Source organism: Astatotilapia calliptera, chromosome 7 (genome assembly GCF_964374335.1).
Source record: "Astatotilapia calliptera chromosome 7, fAstCal68.1, whole genome shotgun sequence".
Taxonomy (NCBI): Eukaryota; Metazoa; Chordata; class Actinopteri; order Cichliformes; family Cichlidae; genus Astatotilapia; species Astatotilapia calliptera.
In genome coordinates, this window is record NC_137428.1 from 28,050,566 (window position 1) to 28,070,770 (window position 20,205).

Consider the following 20,205-nt stretch of genomic DNA (forward strand, 5'->3'; position numbering starts at 1 on the left):
CATACAAAAACGCTGGGCCTGTAGGTAGAGAATTTGGGAGAAAGTTATTAAAATTGCTTTTATCAACACTCTAAATCCACCCGATGCTGTTGTGCAGCAGAGAGTGACAATGTGCGCTGACATATCCAAAGCTGCCAATTCCTGAGGTGCGTGGCATCAGATTATCTGGGCTTCTTTAAGCTGGTGAGGTTGTTTATGCATCACAGTTACAGAATGCAATTTTAAAAAGGTGTAGCTGTGGTCACCTCAGAGACACAGGAAGGGGGGCTGGAGAAAAAGAGACAAATGAGCCATGAGATATAATATGCAAGCCTGAACCATTGATAAAATACCTGGAATTCTTTGGGGACACAGTCAGGCTACACAGAATGAGAATCAGTTTTTTTCTGCTGAATTTTTTCATCCTCTCAGTGTACAAGTCATTTTATACAGCAGGACAAAATCCTGGCAGGCACAACAAATACATTGCTGTCAGAGTGACATTTCCATGATAAAATCAACCTTAAATGACATTCAGCTGTGATTAAACAAAATCAAATCCCACGGATTCCTACTAAAGCTTTAGCCTGTAATCCAAACCATTCACTGTACTTTCCTATGAATCGCTTTACTATTTAAAAAAACAAAAACAGTAGCTGAATTAAATCCATTTTCAATTATAAAAAGAACCAATCTATTTTCTCTTTATTGATAGAATCTTGCAGGAAATACACATCACATTTTGGATTTAAAAAAGCAGGATGTCACAGAGAAAAAAAGGCATTTTATTTTCATTCACACATGAAAAATCTTACAGTCGAATGAATATGTGCACTGTGAGAACAGACCAAGATTACACGTTTTTTACAATTTGTAGAAGCAGGCTCCCAGGAGAAGCCCGAAGCCCAAGGTATCTCTGTTAAAAAAAAAAAAAATCAGGAACAATGTCCATCTCAAACTCTGCAAAGACTATTTGCATAGCCTGCATTTGATTTGAATAAATATCTGGCGGAGACTGTAGTGACAGATTGCTCAAAATAACTTGATAAATGTTGCATATTCTCTGACAAATTGCACAGAGTCCTCAGGTATTCTCTAGAGGAGTCCTACAAAAAGTACAAAAGGCTGGAAAAGAATAGAATTACTAACAAGAAACAGTCCCTCCTGTACTGGTTTTTACCCTGAACTGAGCAATATCTGGAGCTGTTTCTGCAGGAGCAACAGAACTGTTGAAATGTAAGAGGAGATGAAAATGCAGTTGTCTTGAATTTGAAATGTGGAAATAAGTAACATAGCATAGAGAGTGTTTGTTAATATTTACAGAAATAAATCGGAGCCTATAGATTTCTTTTATCAGAGGATAAAACATGCAAATTTCTTTTAATCTTACTAATAAACATCACTTCATTTTCATGTGCACAGGTTTGCACATTATATTGAAAATGTCATTCACGTAATCACATATACATCCTTTTCCCTTTTTTTTTTTAAATAAAGAAAAATTTAAGACTTTGTTTTCCTTTTATACATCCTTTACACATACACACACCTAAACAAACTCACTGGGGTTCTCCTAGAGGTTTCACTACAGGCCATGGCATGTCAGGCAAAGGTGTTTGAGGTTCAGCAGGGGCCTGCTGTTGCTTTTGCTTCTGCTGGTTGGCCCAGTCTAACTCAACACCGTTCTTCTTTAGCGCAGCCAAGTGCTTGATGTCCAGCGTGGTGAAGGTGGTGAACTGGACCTGGTTTCTCTTACTGGTGGGGGAATGAAGAGGTTCACTGCGGTGTGGCCTCGCCAGTAGGGTAGCTGAACGATTTGCCATGGGGTCAATTGCCTTTCCTTGAAACTGCTGGTGCTGAGAGCTGTTCCTGCTTCGTCCTAAGGTTGCAGTTCTTTCTGGGACAGCCGCAGCGCTCACTGTAGGCAGATTGCCTTCCAGGCTGCGATGACCCATGGAATCTATCGAGTGGCGGGACTGCAGAGGGCAATGAGGCTCACGTTTTAGTGTGGACACTTGAGCCGGGGCACCTGAGGCAGGAGCACTGTGATTGCTGTTCCCAAGCCAAACCCAGTCGTGTTTGTGATCCTTTGTGTCTCCACTGGGGGCTGTGCCTGCCTGTATGGGGGTCTTTTGTTTCCTGAAACAGAGACTATAAGAAGCACAATTGAGCAGAAAAGCCAAGATGGCAACACAGGAGACCCCCACCAAGGCATACATGCCAATTTCCATGTCAGTCATAGCTTTGAATGTCCTAATGAGGTCACTCTCAATTACTTTGGGAGTTTTAGATTTAGGAGGCTCCTTTTCGGGTCTAACTTCTACCTTAGGAGTATCATTCTCAGGAGAGGCATCGGGGTTGTCAAGCATGTTTCCATAACTTACCCCAGGCCCTTCCTCTTTACGGACAACACCCACTGTTGCTGTGGGTTTGGCAGTGCTAAGTTGTGTATTTAAGTTTAATTCCTTTATTCTTGTAGGTGAAGCTGCAGTAGAAACAGTATAGGTGGAACCTTTTGGCGCTTTGGTTGCCTTTCCGATCCAGACAAGATGGGCCTGTGGATTTCTAGTTGAAAATGTCGTTGGAGTGGTAGTTTTTACCAGAATAGACTCTTGCTGATCAGATATGTTGGCCCTGTTGAGCTGTTTATCCATCTCTGTGGCAGCAGTACTTGTTTTGCCCATCACTTTTGATGCACTGCCATTTAAATCCTTACTTCTGTCAGTGCTTCCTTTCCCTTCTCTTGCTACACTTTTGCTACTACTCTGTAAGTTGATCTTGAGAAGCCCCGAGCCCACTGCCAGCTTGCTCTTCCTTTTAGATTTTTGGCATTCCTCACAGATCCTCAGCTCCACTCTCACTGGCGCCCCCTGGCCTTCACCTTCACCCTCTGCTACTACAAATGCTGACTGTGGAGTGCGGCGTATTGTGGCCACCCGCTCATCTGGGATAGAAACAGTCAGAGAGTAGATACTGCGGTCAAACAGGTCCAGTGGAGCAACTGCCCCATCGCTGAAAGAAACCCAGCAGCTGACCAATGCTTCCTATGAAAGAAAGAAAAAAGGTTATATGTAGAAAATCAGGTCAGAATACCGGTGGTACATCAATACCTCCCTTGGGCTATAGTCTCATTATTGTTAATAACATTAAACTGCCTATGCCAATCCCTTTAAAGTATATAATATCAATGTTAATCTCTTCATAGTAAATGCCAGTAAGTAGTTTATCTAAAGTTATCCACTCTGGTTGAATTGCATTTCATACCATAAAGATATTATGAGAGTCTTATAAACGTCCTTCAAAAAGAAACCCAAAAAAGAAAAATTAATTAACATGGGTCACATTAAGAACAGAATTGGCCAGTCAAATTACATTAATGCACAGTGACCTATTTCCTGTAGCTAATGTGAGTTACTGACTCGCCAAAGACCTAACCTATATTTTGGATTTGAATACATTATAAATGGCCCTAAGCAAAACATTAACACCCCGCCATCACAGACACAATTGGCTGGTCATGGGCACTGGCATGGTTCTAATAGTTTGTTATTGACGGGGCAGATCAGCAACAGTCACTGTGTACTGGAGGTAAAGTGAGTTGTCGTTCCAGCAGCTATGGACCGCCTAATTGCTGCCCCATGCCTGCGACAGGGAGCTGGTTTAAAATGGGCAGGCTGCCATGGCTAAATGTGTGAGTGAGCTTTTAAAATGATCATCTATGCACCCTGTCTGCCTTCCCCGCTCTTTCACACAGCATGGTGGTTGGAGATGATGGTCGAGGCTGTGAACACAAAGAACTCCTATTCAAAGAGGCGAGGAGAAAACACAAATATTATTAAACCCCTGAGGTCACTGGTATGGGAATCTGCTCTGCTGCGGCAGTACTTTTAATTCAAGTTCTTTCTGTAGGAGGCCATTATATCTGTGTTGCAGGATGAATATTTAGGATATGTTAATAACGTACTACTTTATTATGGCAAGTTCAAGTGTAATTTTAAGGGCTGTCTCAAAAGGTTTTCAATGAGAAACATGTTTTTATGTTGCTTATACTACCTCTGCTCCTTGTGTGCAGGAACAGCTGAACCCTAACTGGAAAAACCCTTAAATGAATGCTGAACAGTGCATTTATGACTCAAGGCATTTCTCTTCTTGCACTTTTATTTGCAATCCTTGAAATTCAGACTGCGATTAAAGAAGCTGAAAACCTTCATGATATATGAGAAAGCCAACCTGCAATGCTCTCACACTGGGATGTTTCAGACTATAACAAACCATAAAGGCTTTTCTTCTTCTTCTGCTTTTGGCTTCTCCCTTTAGGTGTCACCATAGTAAATCATCTACCTCTGCCTCTGTCCTAAGCCCCAATCTCAACCCTATTAAACATTTGCGGATTACACTTAAAACCGAGGTCTGTGCCAATTCTGCCAGGAAGGACGGTCAAATATCCAGACAGAATTATGCCAGAAGCTTTTTAATGGCTACCAAAAGCATGCAGTTGAGGTGTAACCTGCTGAGAGGCATCTTACCAATTATTAGTAGAGGTATAAGTATATATTTGAGCCTGTATGTGTACTTTTAGCCATGTGTGGATTAGAGAAAATCTAAAATAACATCAAATTTGTGCACTTAATTCTTGTTTTTTTTAAAGTCACTAAAGACGTGCTGTTTAATCATTCCATCCTGGAAAAAAGTTCAAATAAAACATCAAAACCAAAACCACCATGGCATACATTCCCATAATCAGTATATGTAAATTTCTGAAAACAACTGTATAACACACAAATGACATGTAGTGTATGAGGACTTGTTTTCAAATGAAAAAGTGGAACTTTTTTTCTTTAGTTAGACTTTTTAAATCTGCTAAGAGTACAACAAACAATGTTGGACTACAGAGACAAGACTGTGAATGCAATGATGTTATTTATGCTCTTGCTTTATTATGCATGCATCTGAATAACTGTTTCCAGGCTGGTGTCACTAATAAAAGGAGGGAATTTGTCAGTGGAGCTTGGTGATGAATGCCAGGAGGCTACTTGTTAAATGTCTACACCTCCACAGAACAACGACAGAAAGATGTTTTATGACAAAGGCTTACAAAGTTAAGAAAAAGAAGGAAAAAAGACAGACTGTGCACTCTCACAATCAACATTTAAACACACAAAATCTGCAAATTCTGAGTTCCCGTGATCTTAGCTAAGCTGTCTTATGATATCCTGCCTATGGGGACAAGTCTGATAGACACTTCCACAGCAGCAGATCAGAATTTTCAAAGATGCAATTTTAAAGAAAAGTTCATATCAGGGATTCTCAACTTGTTTTTTTTTTTCTAGGGGCACTCTTGCACACTCTTGCACAATGATATGAGGCTGATCATAATAAAAAATATTATTCATCAGATAAAAATGAAAACGGCAGCATAAAGGCCCTCGCTCATCTTTGATTGAAAGGATGGATGGATGGATGGATGGATGGAAACACAAATGGAAAAACAACTGCCACATACACATGATCAGATGGATGGATGTTTTGGTATAAAGTGGTGTTGAGGGACTTCTTCAAATAACATGAGTGTATTTTCTATCAGTTATCAGTTCAATTTTAGAATACATTTCATGCCCACTTGGTAGATCTACTAATCCTGTTCATAAAAAAATGTGATTGAGTATCATATGATCAAGCAGTTATTCTGTTTTCCCAGTGAAATGTTTGCAGTGAGGCTAAAAATGAATAACTCTCAAATTAACATGCATGAAAAATTCTATTTTCATGCTTGTTAAGTATCATCATGAACAAATGAGATGTGCTTTAAACTGGCATGCTTTTGTGTGAAACAATTTTCCAGCTGCTCACCTGTTTGCGCTGCACGATCGTCTCCTTAGTGGTTGCCGTGGCAACAATAGCCCTGTTGCTCCCTGGACTGAGCTGCAGGGACAGAGAGAGCCCAGACACCAACTGCACTCCGAGCTGTGTCACACTCACTTTATCATCCACCACCCTGATGCTCGTCTCAGCCAGGACCGCTGACGTCAGAGGGGACAGCACCTGCAACAAGTTCATCCTTCTTCCAGCTAAAGATGGATATTGCACAATGCTCACACCACACTCACACAAACACAGTAAATGACTCACCTGTACAGTGGTAGTGCCCACAGCCCTTCCTTGCAGCAGCACCCCATCCTGCACCCTAGCTACATCCGGATCTGCTATGTTTAGAGAATAGCGTACAAGGTTGGTGACATCTATCTGCCAATCAAAACAAACAGGAAAAAAAGGTTAAGCACTGTGTGGCAAAAGGTCAGGTGACTTTTAATCATAGCACAAGCATATAAAGAAAACCTATCATCCTCTTCTTTTGAAATGTGACATGTATAATTACTATGACTTCCCTATACTTATACACTGAAGAATGGGCATGTCAAGCCTTATAAAACCTCCTGACAAGTGAGCTTTATTTGGAAATGTTAAAATGCTTGTACCTGCCAATCAGAACCCAGAAAGTATTCAACTGTTTTTTCCCCAGTTAACGGGTCTGGCAGTGCCTCAGTGTCAGGCTGGGCTACAAAGGGTGTGAGCACCCTTACAGTAGAGTGCTGATACTGTAGCATGCAACCCCTGCCTTTCCTCATCTCCTCCTCTTCTTCACTGTCCCATGTAGACCTGACACACACAAAAAGCATAGGGACACAATGAGCTACACGTTTCTTGCAGACAGGTGGCTATAGAAGTATATTGCCTGTTTTAATATGTTTAAATATATACAGTAGTAGACACTTAGCACAGGTTATCAGAATGACTGCAAGCCTTATAAATATATATGTGTTGCAGTTAAGAGTGGAGAAATTATACCAACAAAGTCAGACTTGCTATCTCTACCTGCTTGCAGTGGTGTACATACAACTGACACAAAAAAAATAATTTATTTATTCTTTAACAATAAGGACTGGTGAGCTGAAGGAAAACCGAAGACCAGCAGTGAAGCTGTTGCTATTATAGAGGCACAATGCATGCTGAGTGACCTTTTCCGCTAAATGAATTGAAGTGAAATTAAACAGGATCCCACGGCTGAGTGGTTTGTTTATGGGTGATAGAGGTTAAGCTGTGAACCATCCTCAAACCCCTCAGCAATGATCATATAATTATCATACACGCAGCTGGTCTGCCACACACTGCACCACAGGTGTGCTGGAGGGTTGGAGAATATGTTTTTACACTGCAGGCGCAAAGTTCCTGTCAAGAGCTACAGTCCCAATAAACATCATTATTATATAGCCTAAGGTGAGAGCTTAACGTGATGGAAATGCTGCTTAAATCAGCGTGACTCAACATCAGACAGCAAAGTTACTTTAAATCTAGTTCGTGAAAATGATCAGCATCTTGCTGGCCTTCCATATGCAGGGAATGAACAGGACTTATTTTTTGCTCCATAAGATACTTGTACTAGTTCTGTTCAGAACTTTTGAGCCACCCCTCATTTCTTTATATTTTGCTACCAAGGAGTCAGACTTTTTTGTACTTTTTAAAAGTGGTCATGAGAAATATTTCTCCGGGCTTTCTGGAAGTCTTTCAGAGTTTTTTGGACATTGGCTGCTTTTTCACTTCTCTATCCAGTTCTTGCACTTCATAATACTGACCTATGAATCATTCACCCAGGGATGAACCAGGGTTGCGTCTGCACATAAAAACTAAAGCTTAGTAAAGAAATTGTTTGAAATTGTGTCCTTAGGCACTTTGTTACTAGTTCCCTATCACAAAATACATTATTTGTTCCCATTTATTTTGTTTAGTCTAAAAAATGTCAAAGATAACACAGTTTAATAGGCATTAAAATAATATTTTTGCACCAAATAGGTGATTCCCAAAGAACTATAAACCAAAAGTTGGCATATCACAAGGTGGGTGTGCAATGGACAAGTGTAGAACAGAAGAATAAGTGACATCCGTAAAAAAAAACAAAAACACTACCTACAAGAAATAAACAGTATCTGAAAATCACATCCAAAGACCTGAAACAAGGCCTGAGAAATGCATCTGGCCCTTCAGCAGATCCATCTACTATTTACTGAGTCTTTCAATCTTTCATGAAGCCATTCTCAAAGGAAACAGAGAGAAAAGGCTGAATAAACTTTATTTATACAGCACCGTTCACAGGTCAAAAACTACAAAGTGCTTTACAATAAAAACAGGCATAAGAAACACAGAAGATAAAAACATAAAACAGAATATATATATATATATATATATAACATCATACAACCTAAAACAAGTTAAAAGCCAGTCTGATTAAATGAGTTTTCAGCTGCTTCTTAAAAAAATCAGCAGAATCAAGACAACACAAACAGAGGGAGGGAATTCCGCAATCAGGGACCCACAACTCTAAAGGATTTATCCCCTCTGGTCTTAAAATGAGTTTGTGGGATTGTTAACAGCCTTAGACTGAAAGATCTCAGACTGCGAGAAGAGGTGTAGGATTCTAGAAAGTCAGAAATATAGGCTGGGACTTGACCACGCAGGGCTCTCTGGTACAGAAAACGGCAGCGTTCTGTACCAACTGGAGACGGTCAAGATCCTCTTATTCAAACATTTGAAAAGGCTGTTACACTAATCAAGAAGAGATGAAATAAAGGCATGAATAATCATCTCTAACTCAGCTTTTGACACAAGAGTTTGAAGTTTAGAAATATTTCTTAAAAAAACAAAAAAAAAAAAAAAAAAACAGTTTCTCATTAATCCACCAGTGGTTTAAAAATGTGTGGCAACAGAGGGTGACAAATCCAAATCTGGACATTTTTGGTTACAATGGTTGTCAATATGTACAGAGGAGTTCAGAAGAGAAGTGCAACAGTGAATGTCAACAGTCACCTCTAAAAAATGGTGGATGCTCTGTCACAGTTTGGTGCTACATTTCACTCAGTGTTGTTGGGGATCGCTTTAAAATTGACTGAATTATGAATGCAGAAAAGTATATCCATGTCAACCCGTAAAATTTGTGCAGGTTACAGAGACTTTACTAGATCACCTGCAAACTGTGACAAACTTTTATAGTTTAAACCCTAAATATGCATTTGGGCAGCATCTTAGGGATTCAAGATATCGACACGCTGTAAACTGTTATGATGTGCGAATGCTGGACTGCCAGAGATGGAATGAAGAGAGACAAATAAAGCTTTCATGGGTACCCATACTTCCAAACCTTTGATAACACGAGTACTTGACCATGCAAAGCCGCTGTTTCCTCTTAAAAAAAAAAAAACTGCCAAGGATCTTTGCAATTTTTCCTGCGAACAACTATTAGTTGATTCTTCTTTAGAACCTGTGAACAACTAAGGTTGAAAACTCTGAACCACGACTAGAGTTGGATGTCTCGAGACTGGTCTTGGTCTCGAGACCACTTTTACATGGTCTTGGTCTTGTCTTGGTCTCGATGGACTTTGGTCTTGGTCTTGTCTTGGTCTCGGATTCCTCAGTCTTGTCTCGGTCTTGCTGTCTCAGATCGACACAGTGGTCGGGAGATTTGGAGTCAACAGTATCCATGACACACAACCTAATGTTTGATAATGTGTCATGCGCAAAAGCATCGGCTCGAAGAGCCATGTTTAGAGAGTGCTTTGTAGTCAATCAGAAGAGTCGACTCCCATTGAGCGAGAGCCGGCTCCTCACTTAATTTCCTTTCACTGCTCAGCTCTCACACAGTGGCTCAGCTATGGTCCAATCCCTCCATATTGTGGCCAATCACATGCGAGGATATAGGATAATATCATTATGTGAAAAACAGAGAGGGTGAGAGACGCGACAGTCAAGTGGAGCTTGTGTCTGTCCTCTCAGTAAACGAGTAAGACAGTAGACAGCGGTGAGGAGGGCTGTGCGAGTGCATCGCAAAAAACACATAAATATGCCTGACACCCGTAAACGAAGCAACATCTGGCTGCAGTTTAAGACTTTTTTGTCTCGGTCTTGGTTTTGGTCTCGTCTCGACTTTGTCTTGGTCTTGACTCGGTCTGTCTTGGTCTTGTCTTGGTCTCGATACCCTCTGGTCTTGGTATTGTCTTGGTTTAGGCGGTCTTGACTACAAGTCTAACCATGACTTCACAGGTTATACTGTAGTCAGATTTTGCAATACCATCTGCATCTGAGATAAATGAAGAAACCTTTGACTGCCCTTCAAGAAGTCTGGAGAAGCTAAAAGCTACTTAATTATAAGAAAGCTGTCTAAGAGAGTTCAGGCTGTGCTGACAAAGTGCTCATACCACCTATGAGTTTCAAGCTCATTAGAACTACGCAAACTCTGTTTTTGCTCTTTATTATTTATTTCCATGTATGTTTGGATATGCTTTACTAAATCACTGCAAGAAAAATGTAAAGAAATGAAAGATGGTAAAAGACATTTGCACAGTGATGTATATTTTGCCCTTGATTTTTAAGATTTCAGAGAATAGCTTTTAAAAACACTGTACCACAAAACATTGAGATTTCTATGTTTCCTCACTTTTCAATTCGTTTTTTCAATAACCCTTAAACCAGCACGCCTTTTTAGGATTGCTAGGCTGCAAATCAATAATCACAGTATTAGTGTTAATTAAACAGTATAAGTGTTCATTGATTACAAGTGTTTTACATTCTACAAGTGTTTAAGAGTTTATTTTGAAACCAAAAGAGAGTAAAAAACATGCTGAGGTGAAAATTTTCCATGAACCTACATAGTTTTTTAAGATATAAACATATGAAAAACCCATAAGAAGTCTGACCTTAAGTTTTACCTCCATTATATTATCTATCTATCTATTGAGAGAGAGAGAGAGAGAAAGAGAGAGAGAGATTAGTGTATTCCACAGTATAGGATGGAAAATAACATTGAGCACCTTTATTACTTGCGAAAGTGAGAGAAAAATAGAGAATAGGCAGTACAATCACTGTTGAAATTTCACAATACTGACCTAATGTCCCTTTGGGCCCAGAGCTGGGTAGTGAATGTTTTGGGAAATGACAGCCCATCAGGTGGCCATCATCATTAGTATTGAGTGGGGAAAATAGTGACTCGTATTGAGTAAAATCCCACTAACCTTTACCTCCAGGGCAACTGTGTTGCCTTTACACTTGCCTGCTCACTAATGTACCAAACACAGATGTGATGTTGTTTGTTATGACTGACTGTAAAGAGTGCACAGATGGATATTAGAAACACACCACTCAGTATAATGTTATTCAATTCAACACCACCATTAACAGTCTCAACATGTACCAGCTGATTGTTTCTGAGCCAGTGTCAACAAAAACATTAAAAAAAAAAAAACAGCAAAGATTTATTACAGGTTAAACATCAACTTTAGACTTAAACCTGGTTTTTATCTGAAACACCAGAAATAATAGAATAACACTTTATTGTGCCATATATATGTGCAGTGAATTTGTGGAGGATGGTGTTAGCTGTGGTGGGAAACAGACTTCCATTCCTATATGTCACGTGCCTATGACGTATAGGTCAATGGGAACGGCTTTAGGTCTTGGCCTCTGTAAACATTTTGGGTCATATTGAACAAAAGATTAAGTCTGTTTTGTAACTCTTGGTAATACCATGCTTCAAAATGGTGAATTCTCTATCATATAAAAATTGTTAATCTCAAGTTGCTAGCCAATGAGTGCGTGGTTTCACAGTCAGACCTACCCCTCTCTACATCTTGTTTTTACTCTTCTTTTGCAGTCAAGGTGGCAGAAACACTCACGCCAAGGCTTATAAACAACACTTTGGAAGCCAGTCATGACATCACTTTTATTCTTCTCTATGCTATAGATGAGGTTAGCCAACCTTTATTGATGATGCATAAGTAAACTTTTATGCAGAAAAAAGCTTTAGTATTTGACTCAGTACTTCAAAGCAAAGTCTTACAGGTAAGGCAGGTGACAGAAGGTAACAGAACCCCCAAGGAACAATAGATGTACGGCAGTTGGTCAGGCCTTACCTCCTGTTTCCAGTAGTAACGGGAACCCTCCAGCCTTTGATCTGGCTAAGCTCAGGGTCAGCCACATCAATACGCAAGGGCAGACGGGGCATCCATACACTCATCTCCAGCTGGGCACTCAGAAAACCATATGTAAAGTTGAGCATTATCCTACTTTTCCCTCTGGTTTCCTTCCCATTTAGATATACATAGCTGCAGCGCTCTGACACCTGGAAAGAAAAATAGAGAAGAAAGATAATGAACAAAGGCCTCAAGAAGTATGTCTTGGTTCACAAACTCAGAGTTGCTCGAAAACTTTGTAAATATACCGAACAAGAAAGTACACAGGAGTCACTTGACCAGAACTGGGACTGGACTGTCATCTAGTGATGTGAAATCAATATTCTCTGGATGTACCCTGGTCAAGGTCTTTTAATGTAAAGCCAATGCAAACTCAATAAGTTTGAATATATATATGATGAGAGGGTAGAGGGGACAGAATCGCCAAACCCAATAAGGCAAAACCACACACATACCAACATTTTATTAATTTCACACCACTTTCAAAGTCTGGCCTGGGAATTGCAGCGTGTTTGTGTTTATGTCATGTAAATTCACATCTGTGGTCTCTATGAAACTGTTACTGAATGTAAATTAGCTCTCCTTTATGACTGTTCCTGTAATGCCTTACTGTAGGTTGGAGTGCCACAATCCCCACCAGCGAGCGCAATGAGGTGAGACACAGCAGTTGGTGTGTTTTATTTAAGATTGGAGGCCTATCTCCACTGCCGCCGTACTTATCTTAACAAACCAGTGGCTCCACAGAGGTAATTGGAGAGCACTAGACTGGAGAATAGAATGGAGCACTGGAGAGAGGGAGGCAAAAAGAAGGAGGGAAAAAGTGAGGAAAAAGCAAGAGGAATGAATTCTGAAGCAAGTCGAGCTGAACTCTCATGGAAATGATGACAGAGGGCAGTTCATCATGCTAACTGTTCATGACTCAGATTTCTTGGGCAGCTCTCCAATTCAACTTCCTCTTCTATAGTCAGCAGACGATTTGACGGTGGAAGATGAGGGATGCTATATCTACTGCTAGCAAATAGATCAAACGCATTTCTTTTTAACTTACCACCCCTCATTCATGTGATAGCACAGGAAAGAATGCACCAGTTGTAAATGTTCACCCACCTCATTGATCCTTTATCCGACTTAGATAAATGACTGTCCGTGGGCCTGAACAGTGTTGTATATAAACGTGATTTTCTTATTTATTTATTTTTTTGCAACATGTTGCTAGTCATATAGTTATGTTGTCACCTTATTACATATGTTTTCAATTATCTGTATAATGTGCAGACTTCAAACTATCGATTTACTAGATTTACTATTTATCATGTCAAAAGTTGCAGAGCAGCCCACAATTTTAAGGGGTGAAGATACAAACATTAATTCAAATTTATTCCAGCAAGGGACAAGAGTGTGACAGAAAAAAAAAATACAGACCAGCAACAACTACCCACACCCTGATATCAAAGCTTACCAAGCATGTGGAAAGACATAAACTAAACCTAATTAAAAGGTGGTAGCAAAAGATCCAACCAAACTGGGTGTATGCTGTCCATAAACAAGAAACTAAAGCTTGATATTTTAAAGAGCCAACAAGTAGCAATTATACAATCACATTACATTTTTAAGTAATATAGTAATATAAATGTACTGTATTGCTTTACTAAACCCAGTAACCACATTACAATTGTAGTTATGTTATCACATGTGTCAAGCTTCAGTTATCTACATGATAGACAGCTAAAAATACAGTCCAATATGCCTTTTCTTCTCCTACACACTTGCTCTTCAATCAGCTGAATCCGGTTGTTCAGTCTGACGTCACTAGCCGTGTCTGGGCCTAAACTCCGCTGCAGGTCCATATATCAAACGATCACTATGGCATTACTGAGAGTTGAAAAACTGTCTAAAGTCTTTCATCTTTAATAGAATGATCAGCGTTCTGCTCTACCAGGTGTAACAATTGAGTTTAACATCCAGGCATCCATGAAAACGGAATTTATGATATTTAACGGAGTTAGAAGTTAGCAGGGAGTTAGCTCGCTAGCTTCTATCTAAATACAATATAGCATGTCCTGACTGCGGGGTTTTGGAACCAAATTAAAACGTACAGCTCTGTTATCACTTCCAGCATAAATGAAGACAGAAAACTAAACAGCAGTGACGTTTGTAGGGTTACTGAAGTTTGGCTAGCTGGTATATAATGATGTGCTACGTGACCGCTAGCGACACAGCTATGTTAGCATAATATAAACAAGCTAACTTTTTTTCCTCTCGATAAAAGTTGGCAGGATGCTGTAAAAGGACCAAACTTCAGCCAGGAGAACAACTGAGATAATCCACCCACAATACAAGGTTAGTCATTCATTATACTGCTGCATGGGCTGGGCTGTAGTTACATCCTAAGGTATTAAAAACTGAGCTTAAATAAATGATTAGCGGTAATAAAAGCCGAGGGAGGTCAACAGCGATCACTGACTGTTTTAGGAGCTTTTTGAGATTAAATAGAAGAAAATACATAACATTAAACATGTTAACAACACAAAAGCCATATTAAACGCAGACTACTTTAGGCCCGGAAGTAGGATTCGTCACAACATCACTTAACGACCGGATTCGATTCATTTCCAAGGAGGAGAAAAATGGTGGTCCGGTCTACAGTTTTTGAGATATAACCATTAATAGTATCTACACTGCACAATAAGAAAAGAGCACAATAATAAAGCACAAACTATGTCCAGGACAGAAAAAAGCTGCGCTATACTGCTAACACAACACTGGTTCTTTGCAGCCTGAGTTTTAGCAGGTAACAAAAGGAGTGATGTGCAGTCAGGTTTGTATACGCCGTTTCTCCCTGTACATGTTTTAAAGTCCCTTTGGGAATGTTTTTAACTTGTTAACAAACCTAAACAATGACAATTTATTTTAGGCTATGTTGCAGAGTGCATTGAATTACCTCCACTGGGGAGTAGCTAAGTAAAAAAATGCATTACTTTTAAGAAAAGTAATGAGTAATGTGTAAAATCAATTATAATTAATACATTATTTCTGTGTTTATTAAATGCCTCTCAAGCCAATTCAAACAAAGGCCTAACCAAGTCATCTCCCCGCCTCCCCCTCTCCTACTATGACTAGAAAGGGAAGCAGGGATTTCTGAAGGTGTGAGGTATAAGGAGCACTCGAAGAGATCAGAGGCACACAGTGGCATTGCCAGCTTTGTGAATTTGTTGCAAGGAAGGCATCAGGAGGACCACTTGACCCTCATTTATTTTCAAAACGAGGATATTGCCTTGGATTTTACTGGTGTCCAGACAATTAAATATGCATAAAACTTGAGTCATGACACGTAATTTAAAATACTACGGGGATTTGTGGGTCCTGCTTACAGTGTATTGTGAGAGACATGAGAAAATGCTACCTGAATAAACTCATTCCACTGCATAAACTTTTACTGTGTATTTACTTATTACTTTAACATGCAGTTATAAAAAGATAATTGGAAAGTAGGAAAAGAAGGATGTTAACTAGAGGAAATTGAAATTGCACAATTAGATATTCTTTATACTGCAGTTTTATTCTTTTAACTGTGCATCTTTTCTTCTGTACTTCAGCCTATTGCATATTTCAGCCTATCAGATATATTTCAGAGCAATGAATTTTAATAATAGTGAATGTTTTATCTACCATTCCCAGCTTGTGTTGTTTTCTGTTGATCTCTGTTTGGGAGACTGCTGAAATGTGTTGGAATGGGCAGTCCATGAACTTCACGTTGTGTAAATTGCTTTCTTTCTGTTACATTATTATGCTTCCTAAATTCACCATAAAACTATTTCAGGTTAGAGGGGTTTAAAAAAAAAAAAACTATGTATCAATGCATTAGTAAAGTACTACATGAAAAGTGTTAATTCTTCCTTTTCGCATCATGAGACAAGAATGCATGCATTAGAACTATAGGATAAAAGGTCAGTATAATATTTTAACACAAAAGCTGTGTTCAGCCTGGGTGCTGGATATATATATTAAGTTTATACAAACACGGTTTATACAGACAGGAACACATGGTATTTTTAAAATCTCTAACAAAAGGATTTTATGAGGTAATTCCAGGAATCCTCTAAGGTTTTGACCAAAAACAGAGAAGTTGATGGCCTGCTTGAAGGACAACAACAATCTATCAGCTGCAGTAAATATGGAAATACAGCAATATTTGTTTTAAGATATATAACAACAACACCCAGAAACACTCATGTCCTCACTGGGCCAAAGTTTATTTAAAGTGGACTGAAGGAAAGTGGAAATCTGTTCTGTGGTCAGACCAATTGAATTTTGAAATTCTTTTTGGAAAACATGGCACATCTGGAAGGGCACCATCAATATAGATAAAGGTGTTAGAGCAACATATGATGTGTTCAGGGAAGACCTTGCATATTTCAGAAAGACAACCACATACTGCAGCTATTCCAACAGCATGATATCAAAGTAGAAGAGTCCAGGTGGTCAGCGTGCCTGTCCACAGTCCAGACCTTTCAGCTATTCAAAACATTTGGCCCATCTAGAATAAAAAAATACAACATAGAAGACCCCAAACCAGAGCAGCTATAATCCTATATCAGACAAGAATGGGACATTTCTCTAGCAATTGGTCTCTGCAAGATTAGGAACAAGCCAGAGTTTTAAATGTGTTGGGATGCCTAAAAATATCCAATGTGTTTTTTTAAGACTGCATTGAAGAAATATGTTAATTCAGATATGCAGCATGAAATTATCCCACTGGTCACAATTATGCATTCTCAAAATAAGAAAAATAAAAAAATAAAATACATTAAAAATAATAATAATAAAAATAATGGCTGATTATTTCAAAGGGTCACTAATGTCATACTGCATTATTACAGTAATCGCAGTCATTGTTAGTCTTTAAGGTCAAGAACAAAAACAGAGTAAACACACAATTAGCATAAAGAGAAAAAGTAATGCGCCTTCATTTTCACATAACAAACCACTGATGGTGTATCTACAATAACTATTTTACATGCAGGACTAAAAAACAGGCTGCATCAGCCTATTACCACTGCAAGTTTAAAGATCTAACTGGTGCAGAAGGGGTGAATGCTATGGGATTCCCTCTCAGTTCTTGCAGGATCAGAAATCCCAGATTCATTGATTTTTGGTGACTGCTCGTCATTGTCCCAGGAGAAATGTTCCCCCGTCTGTAAAACTGGTTGAAATCTCACTGTTATCCTTGTGTCCAGCATGGCAACACAGGAAGGGAAGCGTTTCAGAGTAAAATAAAATTAGATATGAACGGTTGTTTTGGATATGAAAGATATAACATAACCTCGAGTGATTTGCTTGATTACAAAATTGATTACATTTGATTTTCCCTCCAGTACTTTATACAGTGCCAATGCATCCCATATTTTCTGTGTACGGGATAGTGCATAGGTTTGTTTTGGAAAATGTGTAATATAGCTCCATCTGCATATACTGCATACAACTGAATTCCCCAATAAAGGTTCAGTCTGTTCCGCTTATGCTATAAAGAGTTACGTCTGTGGTTTTAGCCTTCAACTTCACCCAGTTAGTGGTATTGCATTAAGAGAGTCAGTGACTACAGGAAGCATAAGGTATTCATTCAGAGACACATAATAACTGGATTAAGTTGATACAGAAAATCATTACAAACGCAGTCTCACTCTCTTCAGCTCTTTCCCACTCTCTTACTGTTTACTTACTGCCTTACACTCAGGCAGGTCAGCTGTCTGGTAGAAAATAACAAATATCTTTCTAATTTTCCAGTTCTTCTCCGTCACCCTCACTTCTTTTTCTGTCCTAGTAACATGAATCCATTGCACAAAGGTCAAATCACAGCTGAGTGGTGTGAGCATAAGCTTGTGCTATATTGGAAGAGGTTGCTTTTGTCTGTAGTACTTTAACACACACTGACACACTAGAGTTGAGGTTGTTGTGTGTGATGCCACAGTGACAGTGGATGTCTTAGAGGCATATACCAGAACGACTCATGAACAATTTCTTTTTTTGTATTAAAATTCACTTTCACTTTTTGTGCAAGTGAGTCCTGATTTTCATTCAATTCAAAACAGTATCTACATCAATTACATCAATTCTTCAATTACATCTGCTGTAATAACTGCATTAGCTGATATAGATTTTTTTTTATGTAATTATTTATTATTCATGCATAATACAGAACTCATATACACAGTTAACACTATGTGTTCTAGCATAGGTGCTTAGGTTACTCATTTCATAAAAAGCCAAACACACGAACCAGAAAAATGAGAAACCATGCTAACAGTTTTCTTGACTTACCTTGAGCACATCCTCATCTGTAGATCTACAGTTGGTGTAGTCGGTCACGTCAGTGACTGAACCACTGGCCTCAACAGCGAGAGTTTTCACTGGGACTGAAACTCTTTTTCCTGTCAGTACTGCAGTATTCAACATATCTGTGTTCTGGGCAAAAAAGAAGGGCAAATAAAGCACATGCTAGCAGTCTAGGCTAACACAACATCATGGCTTTTTTGGTGTTGTGTACAAAGAAACAGAGCCACAAAGTTAGTAGTTTGGGGATCATTTGTTAACATTTTTAGCCTAATTCCTAGATATTAGCTGAAAGAGTGAAAAGAGTCACGCGCTTCCAAAGGGATGAATCTTTGCTCTAACTATATTCCCAAAACATCCTGCCCCTCTTGCAACACATCGGCCGCAGAAGAACATGCACTTTTTGACTCTGGATCTTTTTTTAAGATTATTTTGTATTGTTTTAGATTCAAGATTCTTTATTTGTCACGTGCACGGTTATACAGGTATAACATGCAGTGAGATGTGACCTGATACGCTCCTCGACTGTGAAAAGAAAAAAAGAGAGAACTGAACTTTACAATATTATAGTTATTATAGTTATATACTATAGCTATAGTATTTATAGTATATAGAACTTTTTAATATTATTACTTTAACATGATTGTCAAGGGAGTGTCGGAGAGCAGAAGCAATGTACCAGATCTGTAAATTACACTAACATACAGGTACATATTTTAATTATCATGCTTTAAAATTGATTCCGCTTATCCTTTTCAGGGTCGCGGGGGGCGCTGGAGCCTATCCCAGCTGTCATAGGGCGAGAGGCAGGGTACACCCATGGACAGGTGACCACTGTCTGTCGCAGGGCTAACACACAGAGACAAAAAAAAAAACAAAAAAAACAGTTGCACTCACATTCACACCTATGGGCAATTTAGACTGATCAATTAACTTATCCCCAATAACTGCATGTCTTTAGACTGTAGGAGGAAGCCGGAGTACCCAGGGAGAACCCACGCAAACACGGGGAGAACAAGCAAACTCCACACAGAAAGACCCCGGCCTGATGGTGGAATTGAACTCAGGGCCTTCTTGCTGTGCGACAACAGTGCTAACGACCGTGCCACCGTGCTGCCTCATTAAAACCCATACACACATATATTTTTAATTCTAAGTTCATTATTATGTAAGTTAAGGTATGGGGCACAATTACACTTATATTCAAACACCATGTTGTTGCCTTTTTCTTCTCTTTTTTTAATTTTTTTTTAATAATAAGGATGATAATAAGGAACTTATTGTCCTGGATTTTCAAGGCTGTTTCTGAGCTTGTTCTGGACTCCTTACTCATTCTTTTGAATTTATGAAATGTTAGAGTTTTGTATTCTGAAGAGAAACAGAATTTGTTATTTTTAGTTTCTGGTTCTTGTCTAGTCTCCATGTTTTGTTATCCTTTTGTTATCCCCAGTCATGTTCCCATGTTTATCTGGTCTCTCTGTTCTATCTAGTTTTCCTGCCTTATTAAGTTAATACGTGTGCCTATGTTTATCCATTCCTATTCCCATATTCTTCTGTTTCATCCTTTCAGGGCTCTAGACTAACTTTTTGCCATGGGCGTACCGGCACAAAAGTTAGGCGCACACAAATTTTATAATAATTTATATAATATAATGTGTTTTTCTGGATACACTGTGCTTTTTCAGCATTCAAAGATTGATGACACCGTGTCAGAGCACTGGCTATGAATTTCAGAAGGATCAGGCCTTAACTTAACAGAAAAGTGAGCAATGGTTCTTTTCCTATTACAGCTACATCCACTTCTGTCGTGCCTAGGCTGCTCACTAGGGCTGGGTATCATCACTGATTTCTATAATCCATTCGATTCCGGTTTTCAAAGTCC

General features: G+C 39.1%; 1 protein-coding gene across 2 annotated transcripts in view; it reads right to left on the reverse strand.

Moving 5' to 3' along the window:
* Positions 1-743: 743 nt before the first annotated feature.
* LOC113025861 (transmembrane protein 132D) overlaps positions 744-20,205 on the reverse strand; it is a 37,731-nt gene continuing 18,269 nt past the window's right edge. The window contains exons 5-11 of one of the 2 annotated variants that reach the window (XM_026174063.2): positions 18,312-18,455; positions 11,934-12,142; positions 6,456-6,636; positions 6,109-6,222; positions 5,830-6,021; positions 1,543-3,023; positions 744-895 (exon numbers count right to left, since the gene is read on the reverse strand). In XM_026174063.2, coding sequence (XP_026029848.2) covers positions 844-895; positions 1,543-3,023; positions 5,830-6,021; positions 6,109-6,222; positions 6,456-6,636; positions 11,934-12,142; positions 18,312-18,455 — 2,373 coding nt within the window. In that variant the 3' untranslated portion in view covers positions 744-843. The remainder of the gene's footprint in view (positions 896-1,542; positions 3,024-5,829; positions 6,022-6,108; positions 6,223-6,455; positions 6,637-11,933; positions 12,143-18,311; positions 18,456-20,205) is intronic. The other variant, XM_026174064.2, reaches the window with a different exon arrangement.